The 13,597-nt window shown below is 37.1% G+C and overlaps 1 protein-coding gene across 5 annotated transcripts in view; it reads right to left on the bottom strand.

The window, feature by feature from the left end:
- Positions 1 to 13,597, bottom strand: part of CFH (complement factor H) — a 175,052-nt gene that overhangs the window by 80,409 nt on the left and 81,046 nt on the right. For 4 of the 5 annotated variants that reach the window (XM_033200639.1, XM_033200640.1, XM_033200641.1 and 1 more), the window contains exons 12-15: positions 11,899 to 12,075; positions 10,541 to 10,723; positions 10,253 to 10,432; positions 8,695 to 8,871 (exon numbers count right to left, since the gene is read on the bottom strand). The exons of the other annotated variant lie outside the window; for it this stretch is intronic. In XM_033200639.1, coding sequence (XP_033056530.1) covers positions 8,695 to 8,871; positions 10,253 to 10,432; positions 10,541 to 10,723; positions 11,899 to 12,075 — 717 coding nt within the window. The remainder of the gene's footprint in view (positions 1 to 8,694; positions 8,872 to 10,252; positions 10,433 to 10,540; positions 10,724 to 11,898; positions 12,076 to 13,597) is intronic. 5 annotated transcript variants of the gene reach the window in all.

Raw genomic sequence — 13,597 nt, 5'->3', positions numbered from 1 at the left:
GAGCCTCCCTCATTGCTAGCACAGCAGTCTGAGATCTACCTGCAAGGTGGCAGCTAAGCTGGGGGAGGGGTGCCCGACATTGCTGAGGCTTAAGTAGGTAAACAAAGTCACCAGGAACTCAAACTGGGTGGAGCCCACCGCAGCTCATGGAGGCCAGCCTGCCTCTGTAGACTCCACCTCTGGGGACAGGGCATAGCTAAACAAAAAGCAGCAGAAACCTCTGCAGATGCTAATATCCCTGTCTGACAGCTTTGAAGAGAGCAGTGGTTCTCCCAGCATAGAGGTTGAGATCTGAGAATGGACAGACTGCCTGCTGAAGTGGGTCCCTGACCCATGAGGAGCTTAACTAGGAGACATCCCCCACTAGGTGCAGACTGACACCTCACACTTCACACGACTGGGTACACCTCTGAGATGAAGCTTTCAGAGCAAGAATCAGACAGCAACACTTGCTGTTCAGCAATATTCTATCTTCTGCAGCCTCTGCTGCTGATACCCAGGCAAACAAGGTCTGGAGTGGACCTCAAGCAAACTCCAACAGACCTGCAGCTGAGGGTCCTGACTGTTAAAAGGAAAGCTAACGAAGAAAAAGGACACCCACACCAAAACCCCATCAGTACGTCACCATCATCAAAGACCAAAGGCAGATAAAACCACAAAGATGGTGAAAAAACAGTGCAGAAAAGCTGGAAATTCAAAAAATCAGAGTGCATCTCCCCCTCCAAAGGAATGCAGCACCTTGCCAGCAATGGAACAAAGCTGGATGGAGAATGACTTTGACAAGTTGAGAGAAGAAGGCTTCAGTCGATCAAACTTCTCAGTGCTAAAGGAGGAATTACATACCCAGCGCAAAGAAACTAAAAATCTTAAAAAAAGAATGAAAGAATGGATAACTAGAATAACCAACGCAGAGAAGTCCATAAACGAACTGATAGAGATGAAAACCATGACATGAGAACTAGGTGAAAAAAGCACAAGCTTCAGTAACCGACTCAATCAACTGGAAGAAAGAGTATCAGAGATTGAAGATGAAAGGAATGAAATGAAGCGAGAAGAAAAGCTTAGAGAAAAAAGAGTAAAAGGAAATGAACAAAGCCTCCAAGAAATATGGGATTATGTGAAAATACCAAATCTACGTCTGATTGGTGTGCCTGAAAGTGACGGGGAGAATGGAATCAAGTTGGAAAAAACTCTGCAGGATATTATCCAGGAGAAATTTCCCAACCTAGCAAGGCAGGATAACATTCAAATTCAGGAAATACAGAGAATGCCACAAAGATACTCCTCGAGAAGAGCAACTACAACACACATAATTGTCAGGTTCACCAAAGTTGAAATGAAGTAAACAATGTTAAGGGCAGCCAGAGAGAAAGATCAGATAACACACAAAGGGAAGCCCATCAGACTAACAGCAGATCTCTCAGCAGAAACTCTACAAGCCAGAAGAGAGTGGGGGCCAATATTCAACATTCTTAAAAAAAGAATTTTCAACCCAGAATTTCATATCCAGCCAAACTAAGTTTCATAAGTGAAGGAGAAATAAAATCTTTTACAGACAAGCAAATGCTTAGAGATGTTGGCACCACCAGGCCTACCTGACAAGAGTTCCTGAAGGAAGCACTAAACATGGAAAGGAACAACTGGTACCAGTCATTAAAAAAACATGCCAAAATGTAAAGACCATCAATGCTAGGGAGAAACTGCATCAAATAACGAGCAAAATAAACAGCTAATATCATAATGACACTATCAAGTTCACACATAACAATATTAACCTTAAATGTAAATGGACTAAATGGTCCAATTAAAAGACACAGACTGGCAAATTGGATAAAGAGACAAGACCCATCAGTTTGCTGTATTCAGGAGACCCATATCACATGCAGAGACACACATAGGTTCAAAACAAAGGGATGGAGGAAGATCAACCAAGTAAGGAAAAAAAAAAAAAAGACAGAGTCACAATCCTAGTCTCTGATAAAACACGCTTTAAACCAACAAAGATCAAAAGAGACAAAGAAGAAGGCCATTACATAATGATAAAGAGATCAATTCATCAGGAAGAGCTAACTATCCTAAATATATGTGCAACCAATACAGGAGCACCCAAATTCATAAAGCAGGTCCTTAGAGACTTACAGAGACTTAAACTCCCACACAATAATAATGGGAGACTTTAACACCCTACTGTCAACATTAGACAGATCAACGAGACAGAAAGTTAACAAGGATATCCAGGAATTGAACTGAGTTCTGCACCAAGCAGACCTAATAGACATCTATAGAACTCTCCCCCCCAAATCAACACAATATACATTCTTCTCAGCACCACATCACACTTATTCCAAAATTGACCACATAGTTGGAAGTAAAGCACTCCTCAGCAAATGTAAATGAACAGAAATTATAACAAACTGTTTCTCAGACCACAGTGCAATCAAACTAGAACTCAGGACTAAGAAACTCAATCAAAACCACTCAACTACATGGAAACTGAACAACCTGATCCTGAATGACTACTGGGTACATAATGAAATGAAGGCAGAAATAAAGATGTTCTTTGAAACCAATGAGAACAAAGATACAACATACCAGAATCTCTGGGACACATTTAAAGCAGTGTGTAGAGAGAAACTTATAGCACTAAATGCTAACAAGAGAATGCAGGAAAGACCTAAAAGTGACACCCTAACATCACAATTAAAAGAACCAGAGAAGCAAGAGTAAACACATTCCAAAGGTAGCAGAAGGCAAGAAATAACTAAGATCAGAGCAGAACTGAAGGAGATAAAGACACAAAAAACCTTCCAAAAAATCAATGAATCCAGGAGTTGGTTTTTGGAAAAGATCAACAAAATTGACAGACCGCTAGCAAGACTAATAAAGAAGAAAAGAGACAGGAATCAAATAGATGCAATAAAAAATGATAAAGGGGATATCACCACCGACCCCACAGAAATACAAACTACCATCAGAGAATACTATAAACACCTCTACGCAAATCAACTAGAAAATCTAGAAGAAATGGATAATTTCCTGGACACTTACACTCTCCCAAGACTAAACCAGGAAGAAGTTGAATCCCTGAATAGACCAATAGCAGGCTCTGAAATTGAGGCAAAAATCAATAGCCTACCCACCAAAAAAAGTCCAGGACCAGATGGATTCACAGCTGAATTCTACTAGAGGTACAAGGAAGAGCTGGTACCATTCCTTCTGAAACTATTCCAATCAATAGAAAAAGAGGGAATCCTCCCTAACTCATTTTAGGAGGCCAACATCATACTGATACCAAAGCCTGGCAGAGATACAACAAATAAAGATCATTTTAGACCAATATCCCTGATGAACATCGATGCAAAAATCCTCAATAAAATACTGGCAAACCGGATTCAGCAGCACATCAAAAAGCTTATCCACCATGATCAAGTGGGCTTCATCCCTGGGATGTGAGGCTGGTTCAACATTCGCAAATCAATAAACGTAATCCAGCATATAAACAGAACCAAAGACAAGAACCACATGATTATCGCAATAGATGCAGAAAAGGCTTTTGACAAAATTCAACAGCCCTTCATGCTAAAAATGCTCAATAAATTCGGTATTGATGGAATGTACCTCAAAATAATAAGAGCTATTTATGACAAACCCACAGCTAATATCATACTGAAGGGGCAAAAACTGGAAAAATTCCCTTTGAAAACTGGCACAAGACAGGGATGCCCTCTCTCACCACTCCTATTCAACATAGTGTTGGAAGTTCTGGCTAGGGCAATCAGGCAAGAGAAAGAAATCAAGGGTATTCAGTTAGGAAAAGAAGAAGTCAAATTGTCCCTTTTTGCAGATGACATGATTGTATATTTAGAAAACCCCATTGTCTCAGCCCAAAATCTCCTTAAGCTGATAAGAAACTTCAGCAAAGTCTCAGGATACAAAATTAATGTGCAAAAATCACAAGCATTCTTATACACCAGTAAAAGACAAACAGAGAGCCAAATCATGAATGAACTTCCATTCACAATTGCTTCAAAGAGAATAAAATACCTAGGAATCCAACTTACAAAGGATGTCAAGGACCTCTTCAAGGAGAACTGCAAACCACTACTCAGTGAAATAAAAGAGGACACAAACAAATGGAAGAACATACCATGCTCGTGGATAGGAAGAATCAATATCGTGAAAATGGCCATACTGCCCAAGGTTATTTATAGATTCAATGCCATCCCCATCAAGCTACCAATGAGTTTCTTCACAGAATTGGAAAAAACTGCTTTAAAATCCATATGGAACCAAAAAAGAGCCCGCATTGCCAAGACAATCCTAAGTCAAAAGGACAAAGCTGGAGGCGTCACGCTACCTGACTTCAAACTATACTACAAGGATACAGTAACCAAAACAGCATGGTACTGGTACCAAAACAGAGATATAGACCAATGGAACAGAACAGAGTCCTCAGAAATAATACCACACATCTACAGCCATCTGATCTTTGACAAACCTGAGAGAAACAAGAAATGGGGAAAGGATTCCCTATTCAATAAATGGTGCTGGGAAAATTGGCTAGCCGTAAGTAGAAAGCTGAAACTGGATCCTTTCCTTACTCCTTATACGAAAATTAATTCAAGATGGATTAGAGACTTAAACGTTAGTCCTAATACCATAAAAACCCTAGAAGAAAATCTAAGTAGTACCATTCAGGACATAGGCATGGGCAAGGACTTCATGTCTAAAACACCAAAAGCAATGGCAGCAAAAGCCAAAATTGACAAATGGGATCTAATTAAACTAAAGAGCTTCTGCACAGCAAAAGAAACTACCATCAGAGTGAACAGGCAACCTACAGAATGGGAGAACATTTTTGCAATCTACTCATCTGACAAAGGGGTAATATCCAGAATCTACAAAGAACTCAAACAAATTTACAAGAAAAAAACAAACAACCCCATCAAAAAGTGGGGAAAGGATATGAACAGACATTTCTCAAAAGAAGACATTCATACACCAACAGACACATGAAAAAATGCTCATCATCACTCGCCATCAGAGAAATGCAAATCAAAACCACAATGAGATACCATCTCACACCAGTTAGAATGGCAATCATTAAAAATCAGGAAACAACAGGTGTTGGAGAGGATGTGGAGAAATAGGAACACTTTTACACTGTTGGTGGGATTGTAAACTAGTTCAACCATTATGGAAAACAGTATGGCAATTCCTCAAGGATCTAGAACTAGATGTACCATATGACCCAGCCATCCCACTACTGGGTATATACCCAAAGGATTATAAATTATTCTACTACAAAGACACATGCACATGTATGTTTATTGCGGCACTATTCACAATAGCAAAGACTTGGAATCAACCCAAATGTCCATCTGTGACAGACTGGATTAAGAAAATGTGGCACATATACCCATGGAATACTATGCAGCCATCAAAAAGGATGAGTTTGCGTCCTTTGTAGGGACATGGATGCAGCTGGAAACCATCATTCTTAGCAAACTATCACAAGAAGAAAACCAAACACCGCATTTTCTCACTCATAGGTGGGAACTGAACAATGAGATCACTTGGACTCAGGAAGGGGAACATCACACACTGGGGCCTATTATGGGGAGGGGGGAGGGGGGAGGGGGGAGGGAATGCATTGGGGAGTTATACCTGATATAAATGATGAATTGATGGGTGCTGACGAGTTGATGGGTGCAGCACACCAACATGGCACAAGTATACATATGTAACAAACCTGTACGTTATGCACATGTACCCTAGAACTTGAAGTATAATAAAAATAAATAAATAAATAAAAACAAAAACAAAAAACAAACAAACAAAAAGAACAACTGAAGCTACAAACTTTATTAAGAGATACGAATGATTGAAAGATGCAAAGTATGTGATCAAAGACAAAACATGGAAGGAGCAGTGTAAAATTTGAGGTTTTATATGTAATCAAAATTCAGTTTCTATCAATGCAAAATAACCTTTTATAATATATGTTATGCAAGCCTAAGGATAGCCACAAAGCAAAACCTCTAATACATACACAAAACATTAAAAGAAAAAATCCTAAGCATACGGCTACAGAAAGTCATCAAACCATGAATAAAGCAAGCAAGAGAGAACAAAACAAAGAATTTAAAAACAACCAGAACAGAATTAACTAATTGTCATTATAAATCCTTACCTATCTAAAATTACTTTAAATAGAAATGGAATATATTCTATAATCAAAAGGCATAGCATGACTAAATAAAAATTAATACACAATTATAAACTGCTTACTTAACTGTAAGGTACATTCATAGATTGCAGTGAAGGCATGGAAAAATCTATACAATAAAAACTAAAAGAGAACAGGGGTAGTTATACTCATTTCAGACAAAATAGACTTATGGGAAAAATTGCATAAGGGTACAAAGCTGGTTATTATATAATGATAATGGGATAAATTTGTCAAGATAATACAACTATTTTAAACCTATATTTGCACTCAACATCAAAGCAACTAAATTATATAAAGGAAACATTTAGCAATCTGAATGGAGATGTGGACTGCCACGTAGTAATAGTAGGGGATATCGATATTTTACTTTCAACATTGAGACAGATCATCCAGACAGAATATCAATAAGGAAACATTATACTTGAACAATAATTTATACCAAATAGATTGGACAGACATATAAAGAACATTCCACATAACAACAAAACACATATTCTTCTCAAATGCACACAGAATATTCTCCAGAATATATTATATGTTAGGCCACAAAACAAGTCTTATCAAATTCAAGAAGACAGAAATTATATCAAGTCACTTTTCTGACAACAAAGGTATGAAAGGAGAAATCAATAATAGGAAGAATTATGGAAAATTTTAAATTAGGTGAAAATTAGACAATATGCTCTGAAACATTAATAGGGTCAAAACATTTCAAATAAATTTAAAAATATTTTGAGAAAAGGAGAATGGAAACAAAACGTAACAAAACTTATGGGATGCAGCAAAAGTAGTTATAAGATGGACGTTTTTAGGAATAATTGCCTACATCAAGAAAATGGAAATAATTCAAATAAACAATCTAGTAGTACACCTCAAAAAAGCAGAAAAACATGAACAAACTAGTCAATTCCAAAATTAGTAGAAGGATAGAAATCATAAAGATCAGAGTAAAAGTAAGTAAAATAGAATCCCCAAAGCAGTACAAAATATCAATGGAAGAATAGTTTTTTTAAGATAATCAAAAATTGACAAAGCTTTAACCAGAATAACTAAAAAAGAGAGCGATGGCTTAAAGAAACACACAATTGGAGATGAAAAAGGTGACATTACAACTGATATCACAAAAATATAAAGAATAATGAGAGACAATTATTAGCAATTATACACCAACAAATTGGATCATCTAGAAGAAATGAATACATTTCGAGACACAAACAGCCTACCAAGATTAATTCAGAGGAAATAGAAAGTCTCAATAGAGTAATCATGAGGAAAGAGATTAAGTCAGTAATAAAATGTTTCCCATCAAAGAAAATCCAAGACCCGATGGTTCATTGCTGAATTATAACAACATTTTAAAAGAGCTAATGCCGACTCTTCTAAAACGACTCTAAAACTTTTAAGAGATCATTTTTCTAACTCATTGTAGTGGCCCAACATTACTCTGAAATCAAAACCAGACAAGGACACAACGTAAAAAGAAAACTACAGGCAAAATCCCCTGATGAATATAGGTACAAAAACCCTCAACGTTATACTAGGAAAACAAATCCTACAGCACATTAAAAAAATAATTCACTATGATCAAGTGAGTTTAATCCAAGGAATGTAAAGGTGGTTTAACATAGGCAAATTAGTAAAGGTGATGCATCACATTAACAGAAAGGACAATAACCATACGATCATTTTAATAAAGCTATATAGAAGTGCTAAAACTATAAAACTTCAAGAAAAATCTGTAGAACATGTACACTTCACTGCAAGTATATATTATTTGCTTCTTTAAGGACTCTAAACATATTGAAATGTCGATAGTAGATTAGTTTTTGTATTGGTTGTCAATGTTTTCTGTTTTTCCTAGACTGGCAGACACTGGTAAAAATATTGAAGCTAGTGAGGAAAGGAATGCCACAATTGGAGAGCAAAATACATGCATCAAATGTGGGAAGACTGGAATAAACCCTACACTATTCAAGTGAAATTGTATGTGTCAATATGACTAACTTTTCAATATAGATAAACAATAAATTAATAGATAAATAGATGAGTAGGTAGATGAACAGATAGATGAATAGAGAGATTAAATAAATGAATCAATGGAAATAGATATAGATACATACATAAATACACACACACACAAACCGATACATATTGGCATAGACAGAGGTATAGGCACAGGAACATTTGTTGACAAGGAAAGGAATGAGAAACACTGGTCCTCCAACAGTAATTATGACATGAAGTGCCTGATTTGTGTGTGGGTGTGTGTGTGTGTTTTATGCTAAAGGTAACTAATTCACATGGCACAGTTAGTATTAGGAACAATGTTTTCATTAGTTTCTAAATTACCTGCCTTATTCAGGAGCATTTGTAATAATAAATAAAGTTTTTAAGACACACATACATAATACTTTTCCAAATGAGAAATAGAATACTTTTCTGGAAACAAAATAAGAGCTTACTTGAGCAGGTCACTTCTGGATCCCACCTTCCGTTTATGCAGACTGCGTGTAGGCGTTCTCCTTTTCCTCTACATCTGTATGTTATGGTAGTATTATGATCGAATTCCTTCTTGTTTGTTAAATTTTCCTCAATTACAATTAATTTTGGTGATTTGCACTTCTTAAGTTGATCTGTTGCTATAAAATAAATATATTTTTATGAAAATTCAAATTATAAAAATAAAAGCAACTATCACATAAAAATAGTTACAAAGTAAATAGTATTAGCATCATAAAATTATGAGTTATCATTATAAATTTCACCAACCAAGTTATTCCTGATTACATTGCATCAAAATGCTATTATGTAAAAACATAAGCCCTGCATTCTGTTGCTGAAATTTTAGAGATATCTATCATAAGACATTTTGTTCTTTGGGAAATACAAAATATTATTGGATATTTCATTGGATGAATAAGTACAACTGGACATTTAGGACTCTTAGAATTAGGACGCAGGAAAATTTAGGAAAAACTCAGTTTTAGAGAAAAGTGAATGAGGGTCCCCAAGATCCTCCCGGTTAGTCATCAAGGAGGCAAAATGATTTTAAAGATTGTAAATCTCAAGTCTCACTGTAAGTGAATCACCTTACCTTCTTGCTGATCAAGACATGAGACTTACAGTGTGAAGTCCATCAATGAGATTTACGTCCTGACTCAGTCCCTGACTACCTCATGTCACTTAGCTATATCACTGACATAGAGGGCCTGTGGCCCACCAACCCTGCAGCACATTAACTTATGTTGGCTGATATGGAACAAACTGAAAAATTACTGCTTTTGGAAGCTTTAAGAGAGAAAAGAATCCTATGGGAGAGCAGTAAGTAGATATTTTGTCAACTTTGTTTCTTTGCTTTGCAGTGCCAAAAAGGAGTACCATATAACAATGATATTTTTATTTTATATAAAATAGTTATAATTTCTCAGTAATAGTACTCATATTTAATCATATGACAATTTTTTAAAGAGTCTTACTCTGTTGCCCAGGCTGGAATGCACAATAAAGCTCACTGCAATCTCGAACTCCTGGCCTTAAGCAATCATCCCTCCTCAGCCTCCTGAGTAGCTGGATTACAGGCATGCACTACCACACCTAACTAATTACACAAATTTTTTTTTATAGAGATGGGCTTTTGCTATATTGCTCACGCTAGTCTCTAGCTCTTGGCCTCAAGCATGCTTCTTGCCTTGGTCTCCCAAAGTGTTGGGAGTATAGGCGTGAGCAACCACCCTGGCCTCACATGACAATTTTATAAGTGAAATGCTGCTTCACGCTTTTAAATATAAACAATACTGATATCAGAGGCAGAAAGAGTCATAAAATTATATTGCTAACTTTATTTTTTCTCTCTAGACACATGTTGAATTATAAACAATATGAGAAAGATTGGTTTCATTATATTGAAGACTGGACATTTTAAGCCATATCTGTAAATTTCAAAAATTCAGTTGCTAATATTGTTTTTACAATACAAATATTAAACTTTATTAAATGTTGATTTAAGAAATGTATTCTCACCCACACACTGAGGAAGTTGGGTCCATACTCCATGAATACATGTAATTGATCTGTGCCCAATCATTGTAAATGATTCTGAGCAATTGAACTCCACCGAGTCGCCATAGTAATAAGGAGGGGAAGAAAGCTCGGAATAGCCATGTTCAAGTTCAGGTATATCTCCACAGGTACTCTCCTCCTCTATGTAAATTTTACAAAAAAAGTTTATTGTGAAAACGTGATTTATGTGCTTTAGATACAAAATACAAAAGTTTTGACAAGTTTAAATATTAATATTTTATACATTACCGATACACACTGGCAAAGTTGTCCATGCTCCATCAACACATTGAATTTTATTAGGTCCCTTCATTAGAAACTTAGGCTTGCAATAATATTCCACCACTTCACTGTGTCCATATTCTTCTTTCATTTTTACCTTAACATTCCCATTAAGGAGTTCAGGAGGTGGACCACACGACTCTACTTCCTCTATAGTAGAAATACTATGTAAATAATGGTTAAATTGTGTGTTTTACAATATAAAAATTCAGTAAAATGGAAAGACTTTCTTCTTTTATTCATGTATTCTTCATTATGTAACTTATTATAGCATTGTAAACAACCAAGAATGGTGTTCATATTGTATTACTTATACTAAATTGTCATATTGAAGGTATGATAAAAGGTTAAAATATGCTCAGACTTCCAGATATCTTAAAGATGCAAGAAAATCAATTAGCAAATGTGGTTATGAAAATCATGTTAATTTTTACATTTCATGGAAACATTTTGTCATAACATTTTGGAAAAATATCATAACCGAGGCAAGCATTTGATCAACATACTTTAAGTTTTACTAATCAATACAAGCAATTGAATTGAATATAAGCTGCTTAAATATTGTTTAGACACACTCAGTGAAACTTAAGTTACAGCTCACACTATATAAAATGTTCAAAATGGATGTTGACATTTCAGGCAAAATGAAAATTAACAAAGAAATCCCTCCATTGTCAGCCATGCTATGGTTTAAATGTTTATCACTTCTAACCCCATGTTGAAACTTCATCCCAAATGTTTCAGGCGGGGCCTAATGGGAGATGTTTGGGTCATGGGTATGGATCTCTCATGAACAGATGAATGCCCCCACTTAGGGAGAGTTCTCACTCTATTAATTCCTGCAAGAGCTGGTTCTTACAAAGAGCCTGTCACTGCCCTGCTCTCTCTCTTGCTTCCTCTCTCATCACCTGTTCTCTGGACACACTGGCTCCTCTTTCCCTTCTACCAGCATTCTGTGGCTCTCACTGAATGCAGATGCCCAATCTTGAATTTTATAGTCATGAGAACAGTGAGCCAAATAAAACATTTTTATAAATCATCCAGCCTCAGTTATTCCTTTATGGAAACATAAAGCTAAAGTAGACTAAGACTGACAACACCTGTGTGTCTAAGAACACTTCTAGTATATCGTTCAAGAAACAATGGAGATTAACTTAAGTAACTGAAGCTTAGGTATTCAGTACCCAATACATATCCTTCACAGGCAAATCTTTGACTTAATTCATTAGATTACAGACAATGGAAGCCCAAAATAAATTAAGAAAAAAATATTTGGTATTCAAAGTTCTAATTCTTATTTCAGCAGTTGTAAGATAAGCATTCACCTTTACACGTTGGGAGATCAGGAGATAATCCAAAGTGGTAGCACTGAGTGGAATTAGGTCCAACTATTGTAAATCCTGGTTTGCAGGAGAATTTCAACACCTCTCCAACTTTATACTGGTCTTTTTTGGGATCAGGAACTAAGTGTACATCTATTTTAGGAAGTTCACATTCTCTTTCTGAAAAAAGGTAAAATAATTTCATGAGAATATACAATTAATCGTTGCCAAAGTAAATTTTACATGTGCCACAATAAAGCGAGGTTGATACTGGGTATACAGAGGGGCATCAGATAAATCCTTTTCCCTGTAAAGAATGCTACATATTATGTTTTATATACTGTCTAAATTGAAATGGAACTTTAAGATAAATGTTATGGTATTGAAATTTATCTGTTCTAAAAGTTAATTTGTAAGTCCAACTTATTTACAATGAAATTAGTTTTAATCACTGATGTTTATGAAATTTAATATTACTTTTTTTACTCAAAACATGAAATTACTCTCTCATATTAAAAAAGACTAATTTGGCCGGGCGCGGTGGCTCAAGCCTGTAATCCCAGCACTTTGGGAGGCCGAGACGGGCGGATCACGAGGTCAGGAGATCAAGACCATCCTGGCTAACATGGTGAAACCCCGTCTCTACTAAAAAACACAAAAATCTAGCCGGGCGAGGTGGCAGGCGCCTGTAGTCCCAGCTACTCGGGAGGGTGAGTCAGGAGAATGGCATAAACCCGGGAGGCGGAGCTTGCAGTGAGCTGAGATCAGGCCACTGCCCTCCAGCCTGGGCGACAGAGCGAGACTTCATCTCAAAAAAAAAAAAAAAAAAAGACTAATTTACAATTTTAAAAGTGCATATGGACCAGAATTGGGGCTTTTTAAAAACAAGATGGCTGAGTAAGGAGTTTGGACGCCAGTTCTTCTCAGAAAGAAGAACCAAAGTTACAGGAAAATGTTCATAACTTGAAAAATATCAAAGAGAGGGTGCATGAGCGTCATAGAGGAATCATGGAGAAAAGCCAAAGCATGGAAAGAGATAGAAGCAAGAGCCTCAAAGGTTGACTAGGATCCTGTGGGACTTCATAGGCAGTCTAGGTAGGAGTCTTTTGGACTCCCTGCAGCTCACCATGGGGATCCAAGCTGTCAGAGAGCTCTTCTGCCTTCATGAACCCACACACTGGTGTGAGTGGAGATCTGGGAACTTCTTGAGGGCATTACACCAAACTACTAGCTTGAACAGGGTCATTTGCCTTCCCCTTGGACCCAAGCTACAGTGGTAGGTTTCATGCTTGTAGTGCACTCATGTGGGGACTGTATCCTACACAGGAACCTCAGCCCTCTGATCCCATAACACCAGAGCCGCACAGACATTCCCTGGCGCCTGGTTGGATGTGGCAGTCCCCCATAACTGGTTGGATCCAAGGGAGTTACAGCATTCTCAGTAGTTTAACCATCAGGGAGTGCTATTCCTAATGGAAACTGCAACAAAGGGACACCCCTTTTGACAAAGAAGACTGTATAGCATTCACTTTCCCGTGTGCGAGAGCAACCTGCTTGTGGGCTGAAAATGACTACACCACTTTCAGCAGACCCACAGACGCGGTGTTTGGCTCTGCAAGAGAGGAGTACAGATCCATCTCAGGGGCCCAGTGGTCCCAGTGCTTGGGCGCAGATGTAGAGAGGGGGACATCTCCCCTTTGCC

This window comes from Trachypithecus francoisi, unplaced genomic scaffold, assembly GCF_009764315.1.
Source record: "Trachypithecus francoisi isolate TF-2019V2 unplaced genomic scaffold, Tfra_2.0 Lachesis_group5, whole genome shotgun sequence".
Taxonomy (NCBI): domain Eukaryota; kingdom Metazoa; phylum Chordata; class Mammalia; order Primates; family Cercopithecidae; genus Trachypithecus; species Trachypithecus francoisi.
The sequence above is the reverse complement of the archived record's forward strand: the minus strand, read 5'-3'. Positions and strand labels throughout refer to the sequence as shown.